Source organism: Mus musculus, chromosome X, assembly GCF_000001635.26.
Source record: "Mus musculus strain C57BL/6J chromosome X, GRCm38.p6 C57BL/6J".
NCBI lineage: Eukaryota > Metazoa > Chordata > Mammalia > Rodentia > Muridae > Mus > Mus musculus.
The window spans coordinates 12,048,190-12,076,102 of record NC_000086.7 but is presented as its reverse complement, the minus strand read 5'-3'; the positions used below and the strand labels follow the sequence as shown (position 1 = coordinate 12,076,102).

Here is a 27,913-nt window from a genome sequence, read left to right as displayed (position 1 = left end):
TTTCCCCCTTAAAAATGTGTGGCCTAAGGTTCCTCTGTTTACATTTAAACTGCAAAGCCATGCTGGTCAGGCCAGGAAATGAACTTCATTATATGGCTAGCCAAAGAACCTAAGCAGTAGAAAGGGAATCTCAGATTAAGATGTATCTCTGAATGACAAGTGCTGGGACAAATCTAGAGACTTTGGTCCCAATGTCCTAGTAGAAGAGATGCCCAGGAGATAAAGAACTGGACAAGAGCAGAGTAAACACGGGTATGTAAATGTAGACCATGTATAGTGGTATTCTAAAAGAAAAACTGTAGATGTCATGAAACTGGAAAGTGGGGCAGAGTTTCCATGTGTTGCAAAGACAAAACCCATTTAAAGAAGTAAAGAGGGTCACTTGGGAAAGCACAAAAGGCACGCATATGCATACATACCCTGTGCTTAGATACAGGGGCCTAATTACCAAGACCTCCCCTTTGCCTTGAGATGGACTTTTCACTAGTGAGACTGATTGAAAGTAAGAGGGGAGCCAGGGCGTGGTGGCGCACGCCTTTAATCCCAGCACTCAGGAGGCAGAGGCAGGCGGATTTCTGAGTTCGAGGCCAGCCTGGTCTACAAAGTGAGCTCCAGGACAGCCAGGGCTATACAGAGGAACCCTGTCTCCAAAAACCAAAACCAAACCAAACCAAAAACAAAACAAAAAAAGAAAGTAAGACGGGGCAACTCTATTGACACATTCTCGGGGAGATAATGTGTTTGGGCAGTAGAAAATGGCAAAGCAGCCTTCCAAATAGGTGGCTGGCCCTCGGTTAGGATCACTTCTAGTTAGTTCTTGCCCTGCTGGCTAGGTAGCAGGAATCCAAAGAGGCTGGGAGTTCTTGACCTTGGAGAGGTGAGGGAAAAGGCAGCAGTAGTGGCCAGGAGAAAGATGTAAGGGTGTGGTAAATTTGGTGAAGGTGGAGCAAGGCTTGGACTGACAGAGAGAATTGACAGAAGGATGGATGCCCTCTGGGAAGAATAAAGGGAGCGAATGCTTTCATGTTGGTATGCTTTCTTATATATTTTCCCTCCCTGCTGGAAGAGACTCTGCCTGGGACAGCCAGTGCAGGGTGCATTAGCAAGCACCTCGGTGACCCCAGACATGTAAACTCCTGCTAGGGTTTAGTTTGCTCGGGGCACTTGTTTGCCTGGTCCCTCTTTGTCTAAGCCCAGTCAGGAATTCCAGTTTTTATTGGGAAGATCACACTTGGGTAGAGCCCAGGCTGGGTGGGGCAGAGCTGTGCTTTGAGGAAGGCTGGCAGCTTCCTAAAAGGCCCAAATGCTGCCCCAACCCTAACACAGGCCTCAGGAGCAACCAGTGGCCCTTAGAAATGCCACCCTGGTTTCCTCAAGGATTCACTGTTCAGACAACTAGCCAGGCAGGGTCAGGGAATCAAATGTGCCAACCTCTGGGCTGAGTCCACCGCTACAGCTAGGAAGGCCCTTTGTTAGGCCCTAATGTTCTAGGAATCAGATGAAGAGTGTAAATGCAAGTGTGTTTGCTTAGGAGTCTCTTGGGACACTCTGGATCTGGTCTAGAGGGGGGGGTCTCCCCAAATTAGGCGTTGGTTGGCCACCATCAGAGGAACTTGGTCAGTGTTGATGGCCAATGGGATTCTCTCTCTCTCTCTCTCTCTCTCTCTCTCTCTCTCTCTCTCTCTCTCTCTCTCCCCTCCCTCCCTCCCTCCCTCCCTCCCTCTCCCCAGAGTTGGTCTTCCTGCTGAGCCCTAGGTGGTAGGTCTGGGAAAATCCAAATAAGCTGGCACAGGAAGTCCTGTCCACCTCCATGGTAGCCCAACAGAGCTTATCCCTGGGCACTTGGCCTAAGGATGGACCTCCTTAACAGATCCCCAACATGTCCCTCAAGAGGGGACATGTATATTTTGTGGGGTAGCAGTTTTTATGCCCTTCCCGGATATTTCTGAAGGTTCCCATTCCGGGCTGACTGACGCTCAATTCCGTGTGTCCTCAATCCGTATCCGTGTGGTATGGCCCCATTTATTTTTTTTCAGGGAGCAAGTATCACTAGCCAGCACCCACACAGGCTGGGCTCCCCATGATTAGACAAATGGAGAAGTCCACTCCGAGAAGATCCTGACAGCATAAAATATAATTTGTGATCTAAAAGACAGTTTCCAGTATAATCTCATTATGCACCACAGACTCCCGGTGTTATTTTGTGGAAGGCGGACAATGATCAATTTACATTGACCCGGGGCTGGGCGAGCTTTTAGATGGTAATTGCCATATTGATTTGCATGCAAAAAGGAGACCTGCTAAAATTAAAGACCGGAAGCTAAATTAAACTAAATTTATTGTCTAGGTGCAAACCAGGGGAACTATTGGGGGGGAGGGAGGTGAGTCAGGTTAGGTTGCTAGGGGCAGAACAGGTAAGAGGCTAGCTGAGCTTGGGGGGCAATTTACAACTTTCCCGGATAGCTTTGCCTTGATTTCAAAATGTGGGAAAGGGGTCGAGTTTAGGAGAAAGTTATAAAAAGGTACAGTTGCAGTGAAGGCCCTGGGTCTTTTAATGCCAACGGTAACTATAAGGGAGAGGGGAGGTTTATAGGGTTACGGGGGTCTTCCTGCACCCTTCTCGGCACTCCCAACCCGAATTTCTATTGTTTTGATTCTACGGGGCCTTCGCTATGGTGCCAGGGACATCAAAATCTAAAGAGAGAAAGGAAGCGTGGAGGTGGGGGGAACCCTTCTCTGTTCCCGCCTTGCTCCTTCCCCTCCCCCCTCTACAGCGAGAGACCTTGTGGTGGAGGTGAAGGTGTTAGAGGCTAAGTATCCCCTCCACCTTGGAGAGGCCTGGTGGGTCCCCACGGATGGGACTGTGGGCAGTTGTCTCATCACGATGGAAGCTAAGGTCACAGGCTCAGCTGGATGGCAATTGCCTGGGAAGCCGCAGACTCCAGGTGGCCGATGTCGAAGTAGAGGAGGATGGGTGGATTGGACTGGAGTGGGAGAGAGTGTCTGTTGGAGCTTCGGGCCTGCCTAGTGCCAGGGTCAGGGGGTCGCTGCTAGAAATTCTGGCATGCTAGGCCAGTTCCAAGCCAGGCCAGGCAGGAGCTGGAAACTCATCTGGCTAGCCAAGGCTGGAAAGTTTTAAAAAGAGAAAGAAAGCCACTTGCTGGAGGTCTGGCTGGGAGCCAGGTCAGCTGTACAGCATGGCCACTCGGAGTGGGGGTGGGGTGAACGGAGGGAGTGTGCGCTCCTTCTGTCCACCTGGACCCTCTCCCTCGTGATGGCTCTGCCAGGTCTATTTCAGAGGTCCTGGTTGAGCTGCAGAGGCTGGCAGGGGTGACCAGATGTGTGGTGCCTGATCCAGGCCTCACTAGGCAAAGGTGAAGATTAGTAAATCTTTGATTTGAGAGCTCCTAAAGGAAATGAAAGCCTGGGCTAGGCCTAGAGATGAGGAGGAAGTGGGGAGAGGATCTTTAGGCCATATCCTGGTTGGGGAAAGGAAAGTCTTCCAGCTTGCCTCGGTGGTTGGCTTTTGGTAGGGATGTTGGGGTGCCCAAAGGGGCCTGATTTAGAAGTCACTTTGCTGATCTTCCATCTGGTCCCTAGGGTTTCTCTTCCATCTGGTCCCTAGGGTTTCCTCTTGGAGCGTTAGGAGATGTAGACAGATGTAGGATTCCCTTCCAGAGGCCCTTTGCTTGATCTAGATAATGGATTGCATGATGTGACAAGTCTAGGGTGGCCATCTCAATCATAGGACCAGTCCAGAAGTCAGCATTTCCCCTGAGAACAGAGAGTCCAGGCCACCTACTACTTACTGATGTTTGGCCCTCCAAGCAGGGCATCTCATTGTGAGAGATTTGTAGTATGTAGTGGGAGATTGTGAAATCTCCATTTCAGTGACCTTAGAGATTGCAGTGATGTTTAGGGGAAAGTGGGCTCTGGCTTCCTACTGGATGAATTACCTAAGTTTCATGTGCTGGCTCTTGCAGTTGACACACAAAGCCTTAAGATGTCTTCTGCACTTACCTGAGGTGAAGACAATATGTGAAAGTGGGGATTTCAAGTGACACAATTAGGCCAATAATTGGCTCCTCTCCTGCAACTCCAGGACTGAGTTTGACCATGGCCCATTTTTACTAGCTGTGTGACCTTGGGGGCAAGTTATTTATGGCCTCTGAGCCTCTGTATGTTTCTTCATTTGTATGACTGGGAATAATTATCTACCTTTAGGATCAAAGACACTGTTTGGCACATAGTAGGCCCAGAGGGTTAATAATTGCCCTGAATGACTGGTCATGTTTCTATAAGTTGCTCCTTAGCTCTGCAGTGTCCCAGGGACCAAGGATGCATGCAGGTTAGCTGCCCCCTCCAGGGACATTCCTCTGGTTGGGCCTATAGGGGCTCCTCTCTTTGTTTAGAGTTCTTTGCCTTATGCCTTTAAGGGATTCCATATGCAACGACTTGGATCCCCCCCCCCCCTTAAGTGGGATCATTATATAGGTCAGAATTGATTCCAGAACTGGTATCTAGGTGCCATTTGGCACGTTTTCCAGTCATTATTTCAGAGGAGGGGACAGGGCTGCTGGAGAGGACCTAGCTGGAAGAGGTGCAGGAATGGCTGCTACAGCAGCCAGAGGTGCTGTGGCGTGATAGGGATTAGGTCCGGATGTTATGAAGGCTCACTGTGGTTTTCAATAAAGTCAGCCAGAGACTGCTTCTTTTATATCGATATGTATTTAAAAGAAATTACTAGCACGAGAAGAAAACCAGACCTGTATGGATCCAGGCCGGTAGTAAGCTACTGTGATCAGGTTCCCTCTTCGACTCCCAGAGGGGAAGTCAGCTTTTGATTGAAGCTACACTTGGTTCTTGACTCTCAGGGGATGCCTGCTCTGAAACAGGAGCTCCCCCCCTTCTTTCCCTAAAAGCCTTTGTGCTGAAAGAGCTTCAGTAGGCATGAATCTCTGGTCCCTCTGAAGAAAGCCTTGCGGCCTTTGCTGACGTTGGTTTGTGAACAGTGGAGCAGTGGATTTTACCAGGCCAGCACCCCCCCCCACACCTCCACCCCACCCCCTGATTTAGCTCACTAGTTAGAGGTAGTATATGGGCAGGGTGCTCCTGACTGGTGGTGGCTGCAGCGTGGAGCCCAGCTGCCTGGAATCTGAAGGCTCTGTAACCTTTGAAGGGGGCCCCCTCATGAGGGGGCAGAGGTGCGGAGCTCGAGGACCCAGGGTTGTTTTGGAGGGTCTGTTTGTTTTCTCCAGTCTCCGAGAGGCTGAGGGTGGAGACGGACGGACGGGCAAGAGTGTGTTCCAGCTTTGAGTCTGATTTAAAAAAAAAAAAAAACAAACTTGATTTAATTGGAGAAACTCCTAGGCATTTCACAGTTCTGTACAAATGCAAACTTGAAATAGCTTGAGACCTACGTCATTTTTAGGAAAGGATAAATGAAGTACAAAAGTGTTCAAACTATGTAAATCCTTGGAGTTGTCTGCCCTCCCATAAACACATGACAAGTGCCAAGGCATTTCCAGTCAAAACATCCATGGACCCAGCAGTCTCCTTCCTTTGTATTTATTATTTTATTAACAGCATTTTACACAGCATTTAACAAGCCCAGACTGCCCGCTTTCCACAGTGCCTGGGTGGAAGATGGGTGGGGGTGGGGGAAAGTGGTCTACAAACCCACTAGAGATCTCCCGATGGACAGGCAGTCTATCTCTACTGGCCAGCAAGGAGCCAAAAGTAGTACTGAGGAGAGAGCTCCCTTCCTATCCTAGGAGTGTTTTTGGGCTTCTAGAATGTGTCTGCTCCCATAGTCTACGTGGAAGGTAAATCAGGGTCTACTCCTGGCTACTCTGCCCCTTGGTTATTAGTGATCTTCAAAGAATGAGTATTTGTCTGTCGTTATTCTATATCCTGGTGGAAAGTTTCTAACGAAAAGTAATGCCTTTCTTAAGTCATAAAATGAGCCTTGTATGATTATTTAATTAAAATCTATTTAAGGACCGATTAGGCGTGTAATTTGCGCTAATAATGACGATTATGGAAATGTTCAACTTAACCAAAAAGCATAAAGGAGACATTTTGATCAGTGGGGCGACCAGTAAGTATTCAATGAGTTGGGCAATTTCTGAAAGACCAGAGGCGGACCTCTGTGGCCCTGCACAGAACTGCAGACATGTCCAGCCTCTGTGACAACCTCGGGGGGCTGCAGGCCTCTCTATCACAGCCCCAGCCTACCCACTTTGTCCAGTGGCCAAGTAGCGTGAGCAGCCATCTCTTCCCATCCAGCGCCTCCAGACTCTACCAGAGGCACAAACTCTGGGAGAGGGCTGATAAACCACAGCGAAATCACTGCGAAATGGCGGTGCTCTTGGGCTTAACAAACTGCACCGAGAAACGCACGCTTCCTTGGCTGGCCTTGGATAGAGCCCGGAGGGGTGGGGTGTGGGGGGGAGCCAGGGTCCCTTGTTCCGGAGAAAGCTGCCAGCTGCTGGTCTTGGTGCGAAGGCGAAGGCAGACACAATGCTGCTGTTGTTGGTTTGATCTCTAACTGTGGATTGTTAGTCTGGCTTTAACTATGTGGTAAGGGGGGAATGTGAAGGCTGTTTACAGCGAGTGCAAATAATGTGACAGCTGTTGGCGCGCGAGCCGCGCTGCGCCTCCTCAGCACTCACACAAAGCGCGCACTATGCAGGCAGGCCCCGTGGAGGAGCTGCAGAGGTGGCCACCACTTTGTGGCTGGCGCTTTCGGATGAGAGAAAGCTGGGTCACATCCCGTCACCAGTCACATCCCCAGCATGCACCTTAAGGACTGCCCAAAGGGTGGGGTAGGGGTGTGGGAGGGTTTATATGTTGTGGTTGAGGGATCTTGTTAGACCGAGGTGTCAGGAGAAGGCCTGGGGAAGGTGGGGGTGGGGCCCGGAGTGTCACTGTCTAGAGGGGTTTGGCCAAGATCCATGAACCTGGGTCCTCAGCTGCTTGCGGCAGAGTTTGCAAGATTCGGGAAAACAACCAGCAGCCCCAAATAAAGCTTGTCGGGAAGAATTAAGTGAAGGCCTTCTGGGGATCCCGCAGGCTCTGAAGGCTGTTCTTCCTTTGCAATGGCTCTATTCAGATAAGTTAGAGAGAGGCGCGGCTGTGTTCTGGCCACTGTTCTTCAGGGTGGAAATGCAAGTGTGTGGGTTCAGGATCCAAAGGCGTTTGCATTTTCCGGGAAAGGGGTGCAGGTTGACTTGGAGCCACACGGTCTCATAAGCTCCCCCTGGCAGAGCACACCGGCCTTCAGCTACAGCCTCCAAAGGCCTGGTAGAAGAGGCACCACCCGCTGGGCACTAGGGTGCTGTGATAGGAGAGCAGGAGAAAGGTGATGGTGAGGACCAGCACTCTGTCCAATCCTGGTGATGCATCGCATAGGATGCATAGATATAGTCTAGAACTTGGGTCAGTCTCTTGGGTGGCCTGGGGCAAGCTGGGAGGAAAGGGTCACCCCAACTCCTCAGGAGTCCCGAGGTCGAAAGGAGCCTTCCCAGGATATAGAAAGGCTGTTCCCGGGCTATGGAAAACCTTTTCAGGCTGACTTAATTCTACAGCCTCCTTCTGGGTTACTTTGGCCCTTGTGTGGCCAGCCGACAGGCTGTCTGAGTCTAGAAACTCCCCACCCCCCAGGTAGGACTTCTTTCTACATATTCCCCTCGGGGAGCTGGGAGATGCTTCTGGAGTGATACATGAACTTCGGTGCCAGTTCTATAAATTGGTCTCTTTTTATGACGTGTGCCATTTTCTGTAGGAATGTTGCTTGCAAAACGAGTTTCGCCTTGGAGGAAAGGCGGAAAGATAAACAAGCCTGTAACGCCAAAACACTGGCAGTCTTTCCTTCCTTCCAGCTCCCTTAAAGCAGCCGGGCTGTATTTCCAGGATTAGACTCATGCTTGTAAGGAGGGACTCTGTTGGCTTTTTTTCCCCCCAAGCAAATGCAAATTAGAGAAAAATAATTTTCTTTCAACGATATGCAATGTATTAGTCACTTGGTATCGTGCTCTCAGGCAGGCCTCATTTGCGCGTCTGCCAGCTCGCTCACATCTGCTTGGCGCTGTTGGGGCATTTTAACCTTGGCGGTGTCGTGTCTAGTCCCATGGATCAAGAAAGAGTAATTAAGCTCTGAACAGCCACAAAAATTCGTGGGTCCCCATCTATATGGCTTTGTTTTGGGGTGCTTTGAGTTCCAAGGCTGAGTAGCAGACCTGGAATTCTTATTGTTCCTTGTAAAGACCATGAATCTGGCTCTCCTGCCCATCCCAGCCCCCCAGCCTTCCCAGGACGTCCAGGCTCTGCACAGTCTACAAGAAGCGTGCATGCAGATTTCAGGACCCTTGCATGTTGCGCCTTACTTCCTTAAAAAGTTTCTTTGTGTTTCCTAAGGATAGCCTTTTGTATAACTTGTTACTTTCTGTAGCAAATGTGTTTAGTTTATACAAAGCCTTAGTGGAAACTAAGTACTCCACTACTTAGCCGAGTACTACTACGGCCTTGATTGACATGGGCCATTTATTTAGGATTCCTCTCTAGGTTGTGTGGATTCCCCAGTGGGGGACAGAACTCTGTTAGGCTGGATCAAGTGTTAGGTGGGGGCGGGGCGGGGCGGGGCGGGGTGGTGGTGGAGGGGGATGGGATGTGAAAAGGAGTGCTGGCTTTCTTCCTAAGTTCTGGGTGCTGGTGCTGGGTCCACCTCCTTTTCAAGGACCTCTTGCTTCCAAATTCACCCCAGTGCGCTTTGGATGCAGATATAGTTCACTGACTAGTTTATCTGGCGCAGCCTGAGGTAATCGGAAAGAACAAAAGGCAGGGAAGGGAGTCTCTGGCCATTCCTGTAGAAGGGAGGGGGAAATAGCCATCCCTGTCCTTGGGTTGGGAGCGGTGGTAAATCTGATCCCCATAGCTGGGATTCTGCCTCGGGTAGAGGATGGATGCCCAGCAACCCACTTTTAGTAGACTCTTGGGGTCTGCCCTACCCAGGGCTCCGTGCCTGTCCTATTTTACAGTATACCACCACACTCAGCTCTCAGCTTAGGGGAGAGTCCAGAGGTACAGTCTGACCGAAGGAAGCTCAAAGTGAAGGTAGGGTTTGCAGTCCTAACTCTACCGGTAAGCTCGGGAGCATGTCCCTTGAGGGCTCAAATTCCGCCTGAACCCACTCAAAAGTTTATTTTTGTTTGAAATTTGATGATGAAGACCAAAGGAGTAGTGAAGGCTCCCGCAGCGGAACTCTGGAAGTTCCCGTGAGAACGCAGGGTTCCAGGGGTTAACTAGGGTCTTTGGGGAGGGTGGCTGCCCAAGGGGAGAACTGGCAGTTTCTGGAAGGCCTGAGGGGGTTTCTGGCCAGGTCTGCTACCTCTCCCTGCTGGGACCTTGGCAGGGAGCTGTAAGGAGGGGCAGAAGGGGCTAGTGAGCTCTGAGCAGGGAGCGAGTGCTGGGAAAGACAATCCCTTTGTTGCAGACTCCTCACATCAGGCTCTGCAGAGGCATGGAGAGGGGGCCGCCCCTCCTCCTTTCTCCCTCCGCTGCCACTGAGGGTCAAGTTTATTCCCTATCCCGATGGCTCTCTGCCGTGACCCTGGAGCTTCAGGAAGAAACTAGAAAGGTTCTGTATGCTGGGAAGGTCAGGTCTGTGTGAGCATGGCCATCGTCCGTCTCCTCCGCGCCTGCTCCCTGACTTTAGTCTTTTACTAATGTAAAATTTGGGGTTGTGGGTGGCGACACCCACAGAGCCAGTGGTTGTGGTTTGGAGTGTGCACCTGGGCAGCCTGGCTCACACACCTCTAACCCCACACCTCAGATAGATGCTAAATGGCTCAGGACCTGGGAGCAATTTGAGGGTCCCTTGCTCATCTGGGAAAGCAGCCCAGGAGGACCCGCCCTGCATTGCATATCCGGGAAAGCATTTTCTTTTCATTTCCCACCCCCACATAGGCCCTCCCCCCAACATTCTAAAATAGGAACGTCTTTCCCCTCCCTTCCTTGACACCCAGAGCGTGGTGCTGCTGTGACTCAGTCTGCTTTTGGAGCAACCCCAGGAAGGGCTGGCGCTAGCTTTGGGCTTGGGTGAAATCCACATCAGTTGTGTTTTCCCCCTCCTGGTCTGGCCCCTCTGTATCTCCCTCGTCAGCTCCCCACCCATGATAGATAGGAGACCGCATCACCATTCTGAACAGCGTGTTTAGTGGAGTCAGATGCTGTTGGATGGGGTTAACGGGCTCCAGCGATTGCCAGGCAAAACTCAAGTCCAGAGTGCAGCCAAAGTCTCTAGAAAACACAGGGCCAAATATTTACAGAGGGGGACCAAGGTTGGAGAGATTCAGCCACCTGCCCAGGGACACAGGGTGGGTGAGGGTGAGAGCCAAAGAGAATGGACACTGACTGGGACCAGGCTACCCATGTGCCACCTAAGCTTCCTATTGTGGGTGCAGTGCTACAGATGGACCTGTTCAATCTTTGGCTGCTGCCCACATAACTGCCCGTAGGGTGGTGGCCAGAAGGGCCTAGGGAAAGAACTTAATCCCAAAGAAGGGACTGCCAGTGTTTGAGAGGTTTCATCTCTTCCTAGTCTCTGGAAGCAATATTTTTCCTATTGTGGGTGCAGGGGTCACCGGTGGCAGTGGAAGATGATCTGCCACTATGGGGTGGCAGTGGGGACAACAGACAGTTGAGCCTAGTGTTGCTACTGCCTTCACTGCCTCCTCCCCGTTGTCTGCAGGGGGAGATCTTAAATGTCCTTAAAGAAGAAACAAGTAAGTGGGCTGCGGTGGCATATGACTTTAAGCCCAGCAGAGACACATCCATCTCTTGAGTTCCAGGCTAGCCACGACAGAAAGACCTTGCCTTTTAGAAAAGGAAAGAGTATGCTCTTCTGCATCTCTATGTGCTGTCTTGGCAGGGATCGACTAAACGGTGTTAGTAGGTACACCTTGGGGGTCACCTGATGTCTTTTCAGAACATGAAGCAATTGGGCTCCTTTTTAGAGATGCCTGGGTTGGAGGGACAGCACCTAATCTTGGTCCTGCTCAAACCAAGCATGGGTACTCTAGCCACTCTTTGGCTCAGGAGCAAATGATTGTTCACCAAGTCTGTTCAGGTGAGTCCTCCGGCTCTCCGTTAAACACAGTAAGTTCTAAGGACTGCAGCCACATACCAATGCATGCTTGCCACATAGAGGTTCCCCCAGACCTCGGTTCCAGCAGGCAGATACTGCACTTAGCAATCGACCTGTTCCGTAAGACTCAGACAGCCATCCCTGCCTGGCTCACCTCTGAGCCACCTTTTCTTTGCGTTTCCTTTCTTATCCTTGGTTTTCTCTCCATGGCTGGCAGAAAGGGTTAAAATCCAGAGCAAGGTTAAAGCTAGCACCTTGCCCTCAGAACAGGCCGGTGCTTGCTTGTAAAGTGCTTTCTCATGAGTGATGTCCCACATTTTGGCACTTCTAGAGGCAAACATAGCCTGCATGTGGAAGAAGGGGCAAAGAATGAGCCTCTTCCTTATATATAGCAGCCAAGTGCCTTGAGGCACTCCGTATTCCAGCCACCATTTCCCACAGCCAAGGGTCAGCAAAGTCACCTCTTTGCTTTAGAGGTAGAGAAAAAGTCCCGGCTACTTCACTAGGACTTTCTAGAAACTGGAAGGGCTGAGATGTTCTTCTCTTCTGCTGCTTGGTCTCTCTTTGTTTTTTCACCCAGAGGTTTGGGGGTGGGTACTCCCTGCTCCTCCATGGTTGAGTGGCAACAGGACATTTCTCCTGAGTGTATTTCTGCTGGGCTCTTGGACTTCCCTTGTTTGTCACCCTAGAGAAGGGCCGGCCTCCTGCCTAGCAAGGCCCACAGTCATCGACCCTTTCTATTTTGATCACTTGCTCTTTAGCCAGGCACCTGAAGAGTTAAAAGTCCTTAGCTTGTTGCAATGAAATTATGGCTGGCGGTGGCGCCACTGTTCGTTCAACAGACCTCCACTTTTAAGCAGTTCAAAAAAAGTTCACAGGGCAGCTAAAGATTTTAAGTGTGGGTTCACGAGCGTGCACAAGCACTCGTGCACAAGTGTGTGCAGTCCACAGTGCAACTCCTGGCTTAGCCTACTCTCCGAAACCATACACACAGGAGAATGAACTGCACTCCAGGCCTTAACTCTCAGTCTGTCCCTGTGTCTGTGACACTTCATTCTGATGGCTAGTGTTATTTATCTGTGACAATGCTATTGAAAAAAATGATGAGTGGACCCCAGAGAGGGGTTAAAGTTTCAGTTCTCCATGCCGTCCCAGGTCCCTCACAGTCCCGGTGGCATTTTCTGGGCGGGGGGTGGGGGGAAGGACTGAAGATACCACTGGGCTTTCATGGGGAAGAGGTCAGGCCTTCCCTAAGCTGATTCTGATTGTCCTTGAGGGTCCCTGATGTACTCTTCCCAAGGTGGCCAACTATGTAGGAGGTGGCTGGGTTTCAAGACTGAGGAACTGGGGCCATGGAGATTTGACTTTTCTCAGGCCCGTTCTTCTGACCCTTTTTCCTGGGGGGATTAATTGTGGAGCCCTGCTGTCCCCAGTAGGATTTCTATACTTCCCCAGGGCTCTATGAGGGTGTGATCTGGTCCCTCCTGCGGCTTGCTGTCCAGGACCCCTGTGCCAAGGAACAGCGCTCTACTTGCTCAGTCTGCCTGCAATGTCTTCCCTTTGTTGTGAGAGTGGGCAGGAGATGCCCACTCAGGAAAGGGACACTTGATGAAGTGGGTCTTGAATCTTTCCAGTCCCGGTGACTTGACATTCCTTGCTTATTTTGTACATCAAAAAGGGGGGAGGGACACAGTGAACAGCTCCCACACAGTCTTCCCCGGTACCCCAGTCTGTCGCTCCATGCACCGTGGCTAGGCCATTTGGAGTTTCCCTGTCTGAAGAAAGAGAGACCCTTCCCAGGAAACCAGCTTCACCAAAGTCCATTCCCATGATGCCTTCAGGAATTCCAGCCTCTTCAGGGCCCTCCCCTCCCTGCTTCATTGTTGAGCTCTAACTGTGCGTGGTGTGTTGGTGCGTGTTGTTCTATGGTTGGGGGCCGGTGGGGGTTGCTGGTGGACAAAAGGCCTACTTAGGACAAAGAAAGGAGCATAGCTGAGCTTCTGGATTCAGGCCTCCCAAGCCTTTCCCACCCCCACCCCAGTCCCTGGCAGAAGAGTCCCTGGACGGGGTGCCTCCACCCAACCGACCTGGCAGTCTGCTTCTCGTGTGCTAAAGTGTAAAAGCAAGCATTTGCATATTTTCTCCTGCTAACAAAGGAAATGTGTCGACTTAAGGGAACATTTGGGCTTTCGGAAACTGTGTGGGTGGGTGTGTGAGGGAGGAGAAAGAAAAGTTCCCCTGATGATCTATCTGCACACCAATTATTTCACACTCGGATTTGGGTCCCGTGGAAAAATGCCGTGGCCTGTCCTGGAGAAGGGAAACTGAGATGTGTTTGTGAGCAGGGAATTGCCCAGGGCCATCGGTCCCAGGCATTAAAGGCTCCCCTACTTATTAACCCAGCATTTAACAGCAGGATATGGGCTGAAGCGCAGTCAAAAGAAACGGCTCAACCTCCAAAGAGCAATTAAAATCCTGCACGAGGATAAATCACGCGGCGTGATAATCCTGTTAATAAACTGCAGCTTGTCCTGACCCTTCACTCATGCAGCAAACTAGAATGTGCTGTGGGTAGGGGCGGTGGGCTGAGAAGGTAAGTGGGGGAGGTGGTCTGGGCCCCTTCGCACCCTCCCTTCCGCAGCCTCCCCCTCCCACGAGGTGGAAAATGGGTGGCTTTTGCCTGTTCCCTGTGTGCCAGCAGCTCGGAGCCCATCAGCGTCAGCCCTGGCTGCAGAGACTTATGCGCTAATGATTTCTTGTCCCCAGCGAGCAGGCAGTCATTGAATTACTCAGCCGCCTCCCCCTGCAGCTCCCAGGCAAAACCACCCCTGTTAGGTGCTTAATCTAATCCAGGGCTCCAGTAGAGAGGTTCACCAGCCCACTGGTCTCTCTCTTTCACCCTCCAGCTTTCGGGTTGGGCACAGGACAGCTTGGAAATTCAGCCGTCCCAAACCTGCTGTCGCCACCACCTCACTGTTTCTGCCTCTACCACCCCAAGAGAGATGAATGTGCCAGTGATCTAGCAACCTGTGTCTTTCTGGTCCCTCCTCAAATATGGCTTCTTTCTCTGGCAAAAGGGTGGGCAGGCCCAGACCTGTGACTAGGATGGGTGTCTTCCTGTTTGTTAGCTTGAGTCTGGTCTCCTCCGTCGCCGTGGGACAGGTGTGTTCTTGGTTCATGGACATTGGTGGACAGCGTCAGGCACAGGCTACGTCGTGTATGAATTACCTTGAAAGAGGCTTTGCTTTCTCAGTGCCTCTCTCCTTTACCTAACCTCACGGGGCCCTCCCCCCTTTCTTTTTTTAAACAGACTAGACGCTTGAAGCCAAGCTGCCATCCAAGGGGCGACATGCTTTCTGCAACCCCTCTGTATGGGAACGTTCACAGCTGGATGAACAGCGAGAGGGTCCGCATGTGTGGAACAAGTGAAGACAGGTGAATAGTCTCCAGGGCCAGGCCTGGTGAGGGAGAACGGGCGGGTCTTCTCCTCCACACTCCTGAGCAGAGCCCATGCATACCCAAGCCCCCCTCATCTCCTCACAGCCAGAGAGGGGCCCAAAAGGTCTGGACAAGAGAGATCTCCTAGCTGGTGGCCCTTGATTTACAGTTTTAACAGGCAGCCTGGTTCAGCGAAGCATTGCCGCCCTTTAAAAGATTAGCCCCTAAAGCGGCCTTTCAGTGCGCTTTCGTCCTTAATTTATTATTTCATATTTATGAAGGAGAATTAATCCCCATCTATATGCTGCTTTAACTCTAAATGTCAGGAGTGTGGGCCCAGGTGGATCGGCATTCAATGTGCTTTTAAAACAAATAGTTTGCTTAGTAATAAATGAGGAGGTGGCTACCCTTTCCTTGGGTCCAACCCAAGGTTTCAGGTTGCCCTATGCTGCCCTTCTGTGTTGTTATTGGCCAGGATTCTGATCACTGGACAGCCCAGTTAGGCTTTCTTCTAATCCATGATGTTGGACTGGGGCCGAGACAACTGAACAGGAGGTGATGGAAGCAGCTTTGGGGTACTGGTGAATCTCTGCCTCTGCTGCTCATCAGTGCTGTTATCCTGAGGATTTGGAAGTTGGCGTGGAACACTTTCTTTATCAATGCTCTCTGATAACAAGTCCCAGGACAGCCAACAGCAGCCTGGCACAGATGTGCGGCTTCCTCTCCTGCCTGAAGTAGCTGACATGTCTCTGATACTATTGTACATCCCCACACAGCTCCACATTGTTTTGATAAAGGCTGCAAATATAACTTCACCATCACCATGGAAACTAGATGGGTCCCTAACTTTGTTTGGGGGAAAGAAAGTTTTGAAAGCCTACCCTCAGGGTTAATGCAGATGTGGATAAATGAAGGGGCTAGCCTGTAGACTTCTAGCCTGCTTGGTCCATGGCCATTTTATTTAATTTCTGCCCTCCAGAACAGCTCGTAAGGGTTAGCTAAGACAGCACTTGGCCTCTGTAGAAAAGGTCACGTGAGAGAAGTGTGCTTAATTTCTGGCTTGCCCACCTCTGGGACATATGTGTTATTCATGTCCCCACACATGAAAGGCCTGCCTTTGCTTTGTTCTGCCAGGGTAATATTGAATCACCATTTGGGAGCAACTTTCACTATAGGTCATGGCAGGGAGGGTTAAGACAGTTCAAAAAAAATGAATGAGATTAGTAGAAACTGGTCTGGTCCGGGGAGATAGATGAAAGATATATTCAGCAAGAAATGTTTTCATGAAATTGGTGTGTCTTTTTAAATAGGAAAATTCCTGTGAATGATGGCGACGCTTCAAAAGCCAGGCTGGAGCTGAGGGAGGAGACTCCCCTGAGTCACAGCGTGGTAAGGGATGGATGGTCTCTCTTGATAGGGTGGCTCTCAGTGATTTGTAATCAACTATGCATTAGTTTGTGTGTAATTAGGGAGTGTGTGTGTGAGTGTCTGTCTGTGTGTGTGTGTGTGTGTGTATTTGCTTGCGCGCACGTGCTCACTCATGCACACAATGTGAGGAGGGGGAGGCATCAGGGCCTGGCTATGTATTGTTTTTAATATACTCTGCCCTCACAAGCCCTCGTTCCTTGGTCACGTGGAAGCATGGGTCTTCTATAACCATCTATCCCGTTAATGCTCCAAGCTGTATAATTCTCTAGCCTCCAAGTAGTTCCTAGGGCTTTGCTTTGCCAGTAAAATATGAAACACTGGACTGTCCTTTAAGGCACCAGGGAAAGGAAGTCAAAAATGCAACCATACTTTGACCACGCCCCCTCCAAGCCCCTTTATTGATTTAGAACTAAGACAAGCTAGAAAGTTCCTCATATCCATTGTCCGGAGGAAAACTGTTTCTTGTCCTGTTCAATAAGACCTTTCTGTGTCCAAGAAATGAATGCCCCTCTCCCCAGTCCAACCTGACAGGTTCCACAGAGTCAGTGTGTGTCCTGTACCCCGGAGGAGTGGTGCAGAGAATGTCTTATTTGGTGTTGTCTGTGCCACAGCATGGTAGGGTTTGCTCACAGATGAGCAAACTAATGACTTGGTTTCTAGTCTGAGTGGATCTTTCAGTGCTTGTAGGATCTCAGTTGAACAGAAATGACAAAAAATGAGGCTTCAAAAGGATTTGCATGTGGGAGGAGGCGGGGCACTGGGCACAGCAAAGCTATCTTTAGCCTTTTCTGTTGGGGTGTTAAGGGTGATGTCATGTGACCCAGTGGGTGGTCTTTCTTCTGGACCAGGGCTGCTACTGTGACAGGTGTCCCAAGTAACTTGTGTTATTCTTTTACAAAGGTGGATACCAGTGGAGCCCATCGGATCGATGGCCTGGCAGCACTGAGCATGGACCGCACAGGCCTCATCCGGGAAGGGCTCCGGGTCCCTGGAAACATCGTTTATTCTGGCTTGTGTGGATTGGGCTCAGAAAAAGGTCGGGAGGCTACCCCAAGCTCTCTCAGTGGCCTTGGGTTTTCTTCGGAAAGAAATCCAGAGATGCAATTCAAACCGAATACTCCCGAGACAGTGGAGGCTTCTGCTGTCTCTGGAAAACCCCCAAATGGCTTCAGTGCTATATACAAAACACCGCCTGGGATACAAAAGAGCGCTGTAGCTACAGCGGAAAGCTTGGGTTTGGATAGGCCTGCCAGTGACAAACAGAGCCCTCTCAACATCAATGGTGCTAGTTACCTGCGGCTGCCCTGGGTCAACCCTTACATGGAGGGGGCCACTCCAGCCATATACCCTTTCCTCGACTCGCCAAATAAGTATTCACTGAATATGTACAAGGCCTTGCTACCTCAGCAGTCCTACGGCTTGGCCCAGCCACTGTATTCTCCTGTCTGCACCAGTGGGGAACGCTTCCTCTACCTGCCACCCCCACACTATGTCAACCCTCACATCCCCTCCTCCTTGGCTTCACCCATGAGGCTCTCCACACCTTCAGCCTCTGCGGCCATTCCACCTCTCGTCCACTGCTCAGACAAAAGCCTCCCATGGAAGATGGGCGTCAACCCTGGGAACCCAGTAGATTCCCACAGTTACCCCCACATCCAAAACAGTAAACAGCCCCGGGTGACCTCTGCCAAGGCAGTCAATAGTGGCCTGCCAGGGGACACAGCTCTCCTGTTGCCTCCTTCACCTCGGCCCTCAGCCCGGGTCCACCTTCCAACTCAGCCCGCTGCAGAGACCTACTCCGAGTTCCACAAGCACTATCCCAGGATCTCCACCTCTCCCTCAGTCACCCTGACGAAGCCATACATGACAGCCAATAGCGAGTTCTCTACATCCAGGCTGTCCAATGGCAAGTACCCCAAGGCTCTAGATGGGGGCGACTGTGCTCAATCCATGCCTGGGCACACCCGGAAGACAACGGTTCAAGACAGAAAAGATGGGGGCTCACCACCTCTGTTGGAAAAGCAGACCGTTACCAAAGATGTCACAGACAAACCACTTGACCTGTCTTCTAAAGTGGTGGATGCGGACGCTTCCAAAGGTGACCACATGAAAAAGATGGCTCCCACAGTCCTGGTTCACAGTCGGGCTGCAAGTGGCTTAGTGCTCTCTGGAAGTGAGATTCCGAAAGAAACACTATCTCCTCCAGGAAATGGATGTTCTATCTATAGATCAGAGATCATCAGCACTGCTCCCTCATCCTGGGTGGTGCCAGGGCCAAGTCCTAATGAAGAGAACAATGGCAAAAGTCTGTCACTGAAAAACAAGGCTTTGGACTGGGCAATACCGCAACAGCGGAGTTCCTCGTGTCCCCGCATGGGTGGCACAGATGCCGTGGTCACTAATGTTTCAGGGTCCGTGTCCAGCTCAGGACGCCCAGCCTCTGCATCACCAGCCCCCAACGCCAACGCCAATGCAGATGGCACCAAGACCAGCAGGAGCTCGGTGGATACCACGCCATCAGTCATCCAGCATGTGGGCCAGCCCTCATCCACGCCTGCCAAGCACGGTGGCAGCACCAGCAGCAAGGGAGCCAAAGCCAACCCAGAACCGAGCTTCAAAGCGAGTGAGAATGGCCTCCCGCCAACCTCAATATTTCTATCTCCAAATGAAGCATTCAGGTCCCCAGCAATTCCCTACCCTAGGAGTTACCTCCCTTACGCAGCACCAGAAGGCATCGCTCTAAGTCCCCTCTCTTTACATGGCAAAGGACCTGTGTATCCTCACCCAGTTTTGTTACCCAATGGCAGTCTGTTTCCTGGGCACCTTGCCCCAAAGCCTGGCCTGCCTTACGGGCTGCATACGAGCAGGCCAGAATTTGTGACCTACCAAGATGCCCTGGGCCTGGGCATGGTCCATCCCATGTTGATCCCACACACGCCCATTGAGATCACAAAAGAGGAGAAGCCGGAGAGACGCTCCCGCTCCCATGAGAGAGCCCGTTATGAGGACCCAACCCTCCGTAGCCGGTTTTCTGAGATGTTGGAAGCTAGCAGCACCAAACTGCATCCAGAAGTCCCCACTGACAAGAACCTGAAGCCAAACTCTAGCTGGAATCAAGGGAAGACTGGGGTCAAAAGCGACAAACTGGTCTACGTAGACCTTCTCCGAGAAGAAGCAGACACTAAAACTGATGCAGGGGCACCCAAAGCAGGCCTTGTAGCCGAGAATGTAGGTCAGGACACCGAGGCCACCAAGCCCTCAGCTGACCCTGTGATCCAACAACGCCGTGAATTCATCTCCCTCAGAGAGGAGCTGGGCCGAATCACTGACTTCCATGAATCTTTCACTTTCAAACAGGCCTCAAGCCAGCCAGTGTTCAGCTTAGGCAAGGATAGTGGTGCAGCAGGAACCAACAAAGAGAACCTGGGTGTGCAGGTAGCAACTCCATTCTTGGAGACAGCTCTGGGCAGTGAGGGCCCTGCTGTGACTTTTGGTAAAACCCAAGAGGATCCCAAACCATTTTGTGTGGGCGGTGCCCCTCCAAACATGGATGTCACCCCCGCCTATACCAAAGAAGGAACTGATGAGGCCGAATCCAACGATGGCAAAGTTCTGAAACCCAAGCCATCCAAGCTGGCAAAGAGAATTGCTAACTCGGCAGGTTATGTGGGCGACCGATTCAAGTGTGTCACCACCGAACTGTATGCAGATTCCAGTCAGCTCAGCCGAGAGCAGCGGGCATTGCAGGTGAGCCCCCCAACCCGAATTTCACTAACTTTATCAGTTGTCAGTTTTTGTAATGTACAAAGGGGATTTGGGGGAACGTGGTAGGCCAGAGCACCAGGCAGATTTGGTTAATGACACTTATGATAATTGGAATGTATGAAATGTGTTCAATAAGGGGACGGCAGTAGTAGCTTTTAGGAGGTTCATGTGTCAGATACTTTAAGCTATTCTGTAGACTATATGAGAACTCTACTGGAATGCTGATAACAAGTTGTAATTATTATGAAGGATGTCTAAAGACTGCATGACGTTTACCTAGCAATTGCTTTGATGTCTCTGCCTGTAAGATAACAAATATAACTAGAAGCATTGCTTAGAATACCTTACTTGATACTTGGTGGAGATGTGTAGCAGTCGCATGTCTGTGGGAATCGTGCAATTTTTTTCACCAAAAAGAAAGAACATTCGTTTAAAGGGATAGAGTATGTATTTGATTTGCTAGTGAATTATGATAGATGTTGTATAGGAATTTCCTTAAGATATTTTACTTTTAATTAAAAGATGAATAAAGCCAAATTGTTTTGCAATTGTTAAGAAAAAAATTGGTTTATGCTGATAAAAATGGATGAAGTTATCTAAATGATCCATTGAGTGCCCATTTTAATTACATAGATGGAAGGATTACAAGAGGACAGTATTTTATGTCTACCCGCTGCTTACTGTGAGGTCAGTTCTTCAAATTTTTATTACTAGAATCTTCCATAAACCTTTTGAGTTAAATTTCATTTCCAAATATACAAAGGGAAGTTTGTGGGCCATGGTCGTCTTTGTTCATTGTACATTTTGTTTCTTTTCTGTTGTGTTTTCCTTTTGTTTTTCTTTGCACTGTGGCTTTATTTTATTTTATTTATAACCTTCAAAAGAGAATGTCTGTCTCTATGCAATCGTGTATGTATGGCTATACATACACATTGCGTCTATATCTCTATACACACGACTTTATGGATAAAGAATGTGTGACTACTCACATATAGACACTCTTAAATTTTATCTGTTAAACTTTAAAATATCTGAGTTGTATCTCATAAATTGTGGTTGGCTTTGGGCAAGCTTTTCTCTGAAAACACTTTCCTTTATAGTATAAGGCACATGAAATAGCCTTTATGGTAAGATGTTGTGTTTTTTTTTCCATCTTCGTTTTCTTTCTAGCGTGCAATGATGCGCTTCTCAGAGTTGGAGATGAAAGAGAGAGAAGGTAGCCACCCAGCAACCAAAGACTCCGAGGTGTGCAAATTCAGCCCAGCCGACTGGGAAAGGTTGAAAGGAAATCAGGAAAAGAAGCCAAAGTCAGTCACCCTGGAAGAGGCCATTGCCGACCAGAATGACAGTGAGAGATGTAAGTAACCCGAGCAGCTGGGCTGTAGCATCACATTGGTGAGAGCAGAGCCACCCTGCTTCCAAGGCCTGAGATGGTGAGAGGAAGAGGGATTTGTGGATAATGGCTCAAGGTCCAGTTGGGGACTGCTCTGAGAAAGAGGCTGCTGTGTGGCCCTTACTGTAGTGATGTCTGCTTACATGCAGCTGGGAATCTGGTGTCTATGAGATTTTTTTCTAGGACTTGGTCTTCATTTGCAAAGGAACACCAGGCTCAAAGTGAATGACAGCCCAATACAATGTAGCAGTAGAAAGCAGGTGGTAAGGATCAGTTCTTTTTTTTTTTCTTTTGAAGCAGCTAGAATGATACTCTTTAGCCTTGCACCTCTCCCACATGGCAGTCTACGCTGGAATGGGAAAAGTACTTAGGTTTTTTTCTATCTAGGTTTTTTTGAGGTGGGATGAAGGTTGGTCAAAGCACCAGAAAGATGGCAACAGGTATTAGCTGAGTTTGTTGTCATTGGAAGTTATCAATAGAACCCAAGAATGGGGTATGGGACCAGCCTACAAGACAGATAGATGGTGGTTTATGGTCTCGGGTAAATGTGGGAAAAGGTAAGCAAGCGCCTTTTGGGGGATCTTTCAGTCTAAACGATGGGTTCCCTGTTGGGCTGGGCTTTTGGAGAGTTTTAAGGGTGTTTGCTGTGACACTTCGTGAAGGTCTTTAGGTTCCTCGAATGTCTATGCTTAAGGTTTGAGGCCTGCTCTGGCCTTCAGAAACCTTGCTAGGGAAGGCGAATTAGGATGTCAGGGGAAACATGGAGGAGAGTTGTTGCAGAAGCCTCCTAGACAAGCCAGTCAGTGGCATTGGGTGCTTGAGAGCCCTCTATTGTTGCCCTTGAAGGTGTAACACACCTGGCACAGTTCTTGGTGCGCCGTCTTTCCTTCACTACCTCCAGTTCATCTTTAAGGTCCAGAAAACGCTCTGGCTGGCCTGCAGCAACAGTCAGACCCAAGAAGATTTGCTGTGAGCTAGTCCTAAAGAAAAAGGTAGTTTTTATAGCAAGCAAGTGACGCCCTTGCCCAAGGGACTCAAACGGTCTCTGTCAAAAGATGTGTACGTGACTGCTCTTGGGCCAAGTGGCAAAGGTACTCCGAGTGAGCACAGAGCAATAGAATCGCCAGTGCTTTGTGAGGTGCTTGGCGAGGAAGGCAGCTGCGAAGTAGGCAAGGTGTTTCCAGAAGGGAGGAGCTAGCTGCAAGTGGGAGTCCCCTTTGTTCTGAGTGAACGCTGAGAGATGCCATAAGAGGGTGAGAGGTTGGATGGCTTCCAGCCTTTGGCCTTTTTTTTTTTTTTTTTTTAAAGTTTTCAAGTAATGGAGCCAGGCCCCAAGTGGCCACTGCCCTCAGATAAGAATCTGTGAGGCCTCCCACCTACCTGCCTGGGAGGTCCACCTCCTCCCCACTTGTTCTGCTTTTGGAGTGGCTTGAGGGGCCCCTCCAAGGCTCAGACAGTGGGCTATTTGGGGGGTACCAGAACAGGGCTCCCGCCACTTGTAAGAGCCAGAAATTACCATCAAGTGCTTTGGAGGTTATGTGTAAAAGGCTTGCTTTTCAAGAAGGAAAAATGTTACTATCCCCATACTTGCCTGCCTTTACAACTCATAGATGTGACGGGAGAGGGGCTTGGTGGGGGGGAAATCACGGCTACAAGAGCCAAGCTTAGGAGAACTAGGGTAGGGATTTGGAGTAGAGGGGACAGGATTCTAAACTCTACCTATTTCTTTATGTTGTTGTTGTTGTTTGGTTTTGGGGGGGTTGTTTGTTTTGGGGTTTTTTTTTGTTTTTGTTTTTTTGTTTTTTGTTTTGGTGGGAATGGAGTAACACAAATCTTACCAGGTAGCTCAGGCTGGCCTTAGTCCTCCTGCCACACCCTTTTGGATGCTGGGGTTATAGGCATGTACTGTCTCTGCTCCCTTCCCCTTCTGAGGGAGCCCCTCTGCTCTGAGATGGTGGGGGCATCTTGTTGGGAGGGGGCATGGTCAGGATTTTCATTTGCCCTCTTTGGCTGAATGATGGTAGAAGTTGCTTGAATGAGTTCAGTGCTTCCCTTCACACCTGACAGTGCATGGGAAGGACTTCGCCAGGACATTTTAGAGATGTGGAAGGGCAAGGAAGCATTAACTTGGTCTTTGCTGAACATGAGCTACTTTACCAGTCTCTTGGGTGGGGTAGACCTGGAACCTGCTAAAGGAGAGTCTGAGCAGGAACTGGAGGGAACTTGAGTCAAGGGGCTTTGTGGGAATGTCTCATCTGGGGAGTTTTTCCCCCAGGACAGCACCAGCATCCCTTATGAACTAGAGAGATGCCTTGGCACTGATCACCTACTCTGCTCAGCTGTGGGTGACAGAGCTAGCTACCTGCAGAGGGGAATGACATCTAGGATGACCCTCAGAAGTCTTGTTTAGGGCTCACTGGGCATGGCTGCCACAGTGATGAAGTTGCTTTGTTGCCATGGTGATTTGTAAATGTTGCCATGGCGATGCTTCTACAAGGTATAGTATGGCAGCACAGTCATGATAAATTATGGGATATATGTGCTGCAAGTCATATGACCATGCTATAGGGAGCAGATGTCAAACAGCCACACCCACATCCGCCTACATGGCTTGACCTAGAGGCCAACAGTAAGAGTAGTGGTAGGTAGTAGAGCCTGGTGGTTAGGGCCTCTGTTGCTTGTTCTCTTTTAGCCTATCTTTTTTTTGCTCTAAGGGTAATCTTGCTGGTAGTGGTTGGACTGGCCCCATTTGCAGAGGTCCAAGTGAAAAAGTATTTGGGAATGATGCGGAGCATCCTATCGCTGATGGCAGTAGGGGTATGTTTGCTTCAAGATTGTTATTAGTTCCTGGAAGACCACCCTAGTGCAGGCCTTTGGGGGCTTCTCTGAAGGGAATGAGAATCGTTGCCCTAAGAGGCTTGGAGAAAGGATGCACAGAGGTTTCTAAGGGTTTGAAGAATGGAGGAGAAGCTGGCTATGTTGATGGTGTGTGGACTAATGTGAATCTCAGATTTATTAGTGAGACTGCTTGATGGTAATTGGGATGTAGAGAGAACAATAGGCCCTGCTGTGGAGTTTCCTCAGGATGAGGTAGAGAGGGACTTGCCATACAGCAATTCACAGTCCCCGAGGGTCAGGAATACAGTGGCCAGATGGATGCGGAATGATGAGTTGAAGGAGCCAGCCTCCCTGTCAAGGAGGCGTGGATGGTAACGGGGTGGCGGGGGCACCCACTGTGTGCAGGTTTGCTCAAATGGGAAAATCCCAGAAAGGGATGAGCTAGCCAAGCCTTTAGGGATGCTCTTGTCATGTAAGGAACTGAGGCAGGCCCCTCTCAGCTGATGCCAGCCCATGCAGCAGTCTTCCGGGTGGTTTTACCAGGGCACTTTGTGCATAAGGTCAACTGATTTGAGATAAGCTTCATTCCACTGTTGTGAGTTGACAGTGAGGCTGAAAGTGTTTCGCTCTCCAAGAAAGATAGCTTAGACAGTGATGCAGGCGCCTCCTCGAAATCCGGAGTTCAACTGTTAAGACTAGGAAGTGAATGTAAAATACTCAGGGCAGAGAGAGTCTTAGCGATTGATTGGCGGGGGAGGGGGGTGATGATGGAACAGGATAAGACAGGGCAGTGGGATCTGGGAGCGGCCCCCCACTGAACATGCTGCTGTCTGATAGTGATTGATTCCACCTATAGGCAGTTATGACATTACCCAGTTACCTCCCCTTCACATCACCTACAAAAGGGAGAGGTGAACGAGGTACACATTAAGATTCTGGGGTAAATTTGAGCTGGTTTAAGGATCCTGCATAAATAATTTCTCTGGCCCTTCCCTTTTCCCTGAGCAGCCAGGGTTGAGGAAGGAAGAGGAGAGGCAGCTGGTCATCATGTTCCCACTTTATAGCCCAGCGCGGCCAAGTTGTAAAGTGGTGTACTGTTAGTGGCAGAGCAGTTAAGAGGGTCACAGAGTGGCTAGCACAAGTGATACCCCGGCCATGCTGAGTGCAGTGGTCTTTGACAGTCTGCATGCCTTCACTGGTTGCCGTCAAGCCTTAGGGCTGGACACTGACATTGCCGAAGACCCACTTGGACCATGTCCTTGAGTTATAAAGTACTCAGAGAACTGCAGTGACATGGCATACAAGGGATCCAGCCGCTGGCTGTTCTGTCTCTGCCACCATGAGGAGGGGGAGCGGTTGGGGACATGTAGCCATTCCTTAGCTCAGATTGGATCCAGTCCCACGTTCCCTAAGGTGCTGCTCACCCGCACCTGACAGCCACTCAATGCTGGATTGCCCTTGAGAGAAGTCGATGATGCATGAGCAGAGCTGGTCGGAAGTAGGGGTGGAATTTCAAATGTATTGAGCTCATCCTATGAGGTGAACGTTTATTTCACCGGCAAAATGACTCCTGCGGTGCTACCAAAATGCCAGACCCACATCCTCAGGAGACCGCCACCCCCGGGGAACCTGTGGGGTCATGTTAGTGATCTATGGGCAAGCACTGAGCCTTATGGTGGTTGCTACATAGTGGGTTTTGTTGTTGTTGTTTAGGGGATTTATTTTCTCTGTGTGAACACATGTGTCACAATATGTATGTGTAGGCTAGACGACAATTCTTCCACCATGTAGGTCTCCAGGAGTGGAGCCCACTTCCCCGGCTTACCTTTACCCACTGAGGCAGCTCACTGGTTCCTGTAGTGTTTATATTTTGTTGGATATTGGGAAAACTGCCACCCCAGAGCAAGTTGTGGGCTAGTTCCTGGTTACAACAATTTGGAAGTGGTGTAGGGCTATGGTGGCTCAGGGAGAGGGTAGGTGCCATAGGTGTCTACTGGTCCTCTTGTCCCTTGGTCTGCTACAGAGAACTGAAGGAGCCCTGGGGAGCTGGAGCCAACAGTTTATGCTTGCCTGGCTACAAAAGTCTGTGAAGGTGGTGAGGTCTTGTCTATAGATGTTTGCATGACAGAAAGAGCACAGGTTAGGTGACCTGAGTCCCCGTGGGGACCCCTATTTTGGACATTAAATGGAAGCAGCAGCTTGATTCAGTGATAGGTATTTCTGTGGGCAGCCATCAGATTGAGCCCTTTGAAGTTGTAGCATCCTTGCCCTTGGCTCTGCTTGGTCCTCTTCTCCCAGCAGCCCTGGCTCTGCAGGGTTCTTTGCCCCCTCGTGCCCATCCAGGTCCTGGGCTTCTTTCAACACTCTCCCATCCACATTCCTCAGTTTTCATCATCTTTTGTCTATTCAAGTAAACATAGATGTCGCCCCTTGGGGATATGACATTTTGGGGATATTTCATCTTTTACTACAATCCTCTGTGTCTCCAAATCATGACCTAAGAGATGCTTCCCCAAAGATTTTTTAGTTTAAGCAGACTTGGTTGAGACTAGGTTGGGGTAGCTCAGCCCTTTCTGAGTTCCCCTGGCTCCCAACTACAAAAAGGTTAGCAAGACAAAGTGCGTAGCTTGCTGACTTGTTTTGGCATGCCCTTTCTCTGGAAAGTTCTGGTTATCCTGCTTCCATGTTCCCAATGGGCGAGGATCTCTGTCTCCCAAGACCTGTGAGGTGTTCATCACCATGGCCTTGGCCAAGGCTAGCCTGCCTACGCCCCATAGCCCGCCTCCATGTAGGGAGCTAGATCCTGATTTCTGAATTTTTTTTTTTTTGTCTGTTCTCACAGGTGAGTATAGCACTGGAAACAAACATGATCTCTTTGAAGCCCCAGAGGACAAAGATCTTCCTGTGGAAAAGTATTTCTTGGAGAGGCCACCTGTGAGTGAGCCACCCAGTGACCAGGGGGTGGTGGACACGCCACACAGCCCCACCCTCCGGCTAGACAGGAAACGCAAACTGTCAGGTGACAGCACCCACACTGAGACCGCTGTGGAAGAGCTAGCTGAGGACCCTCTGAAAGCCAAGCGAAGACGGATCTCCAAAGGTGAGTGTGGTCAGCTCCCACTGCCTGCTTGGGAGGCCTTTGCATGCAGCCGCAGAGGGCGCAATTGAGTGTGCTTGTGTGGGGTCACAGTGGGGTTATTGCAGCACCTCTCCCCCTCCTTCCATAGACAGCTTGCCACTCCCACAACGCCTCCCGAAGCCCTGGGGAGGCGGCACCCACCTCCCCTCCCTCCAAACCCAGAGGCGGCCAAAGAAAAATAAAGTGACCTGCCAAGCAGAGACAGTGGCCACACCCTTCCCCTCCCCCACCCCATTGGTGCTATGTAAGACAGGTTTTTTTCCTCCCCATGGGGCTTTTTGATTAATTTGTAGTTATTTCTCCATTAGATGACTGGCCTGAGAGGGAAATGACAAACAGTTCCTCTAACCACTTAGAAGACCCACATTGTAATGAGCTGACCAACCTGAAGGTGTGCATTGAATTAACAGGGCTCCATCCTAAAAAGCAACGCCACTTGCTGCACCTTAGAGAACGGTGGGAGCAGCAGGTGTCGGCAGCCGAGAGCAAACCTGGCCGGCAAAGCAGGAAGGAAGTGGCCCAGGCTGTTCAGCCTGAGGTCACCTCCCAGGGGACTAACATCACTGAAGAGAAGCCTGGCAGGAAAAAGGCAGAGGCCAAAGGCAACAGAGGCTGGTCTGAAGAGTCGCTCAAATCCTGTGACAATGAGCAAGGTATGCAGAGACCACCTCTTGGCTACTCACTGTGCTTCTAGAGGATAGGTCATGCATTCCATGGGAACACGGGGACTTGGGCCATCCAAGGTTGTGGCTTTTTAGTGATGTCC

At 50.2% G+C, this 27,913-nt stretch overlaps 1 protein-coding gene across 14 annotated transcripts in view; it reads left to right on the top strand.

The window, feature by feature from the left end:
- Bcor (BCL6 interacting corepressor) overlaps positions 1–27,913 on the top strand; it is a 123,780-nt gene that overhangs the window by 84,414 nt on the left and 11,453 nt on the right. For 6 of the 14 annotated variants that reach the window (XM_017318623.2, XM_017318621.2, XM_017318622.2 and 3 more), the window contains exons 2-8: positions 14,457–14,581; positions 15,895–15,973; positions 16,913–19,759; positions 20,411–20,464; positions 20,948–21,134; positions 26,851–27,108; positions 27,456–27,800. In XM_017318623.2, the coding sequence (XP_017174112.1) occupies positions 14,496–14,581; positions 15,895–15,973; positions 16,913–19,759; positions 20,411–20,464; positions 20,948–21,134; positions 26,851–27,108; positions 27,456–27,800 (3,856 nt within the window). In that variant the 5' untranslated portion in view covers positions 14,457–14,495. The remainder of the gene's footprint in view (positions 1–14,456; positions 14,582–15,894; positions 15,974–16,912; positions 19,760–20,410; positions 20,465–20,947; positions 21,135–26,850; positions 27,109–27,455; positions 27,801–27,913) is intronic. The other 8 variants (XM_030251502.1, XM_030251501.1, NM_175045.3 and 5 more) reach the window with 3 other exon arrangements.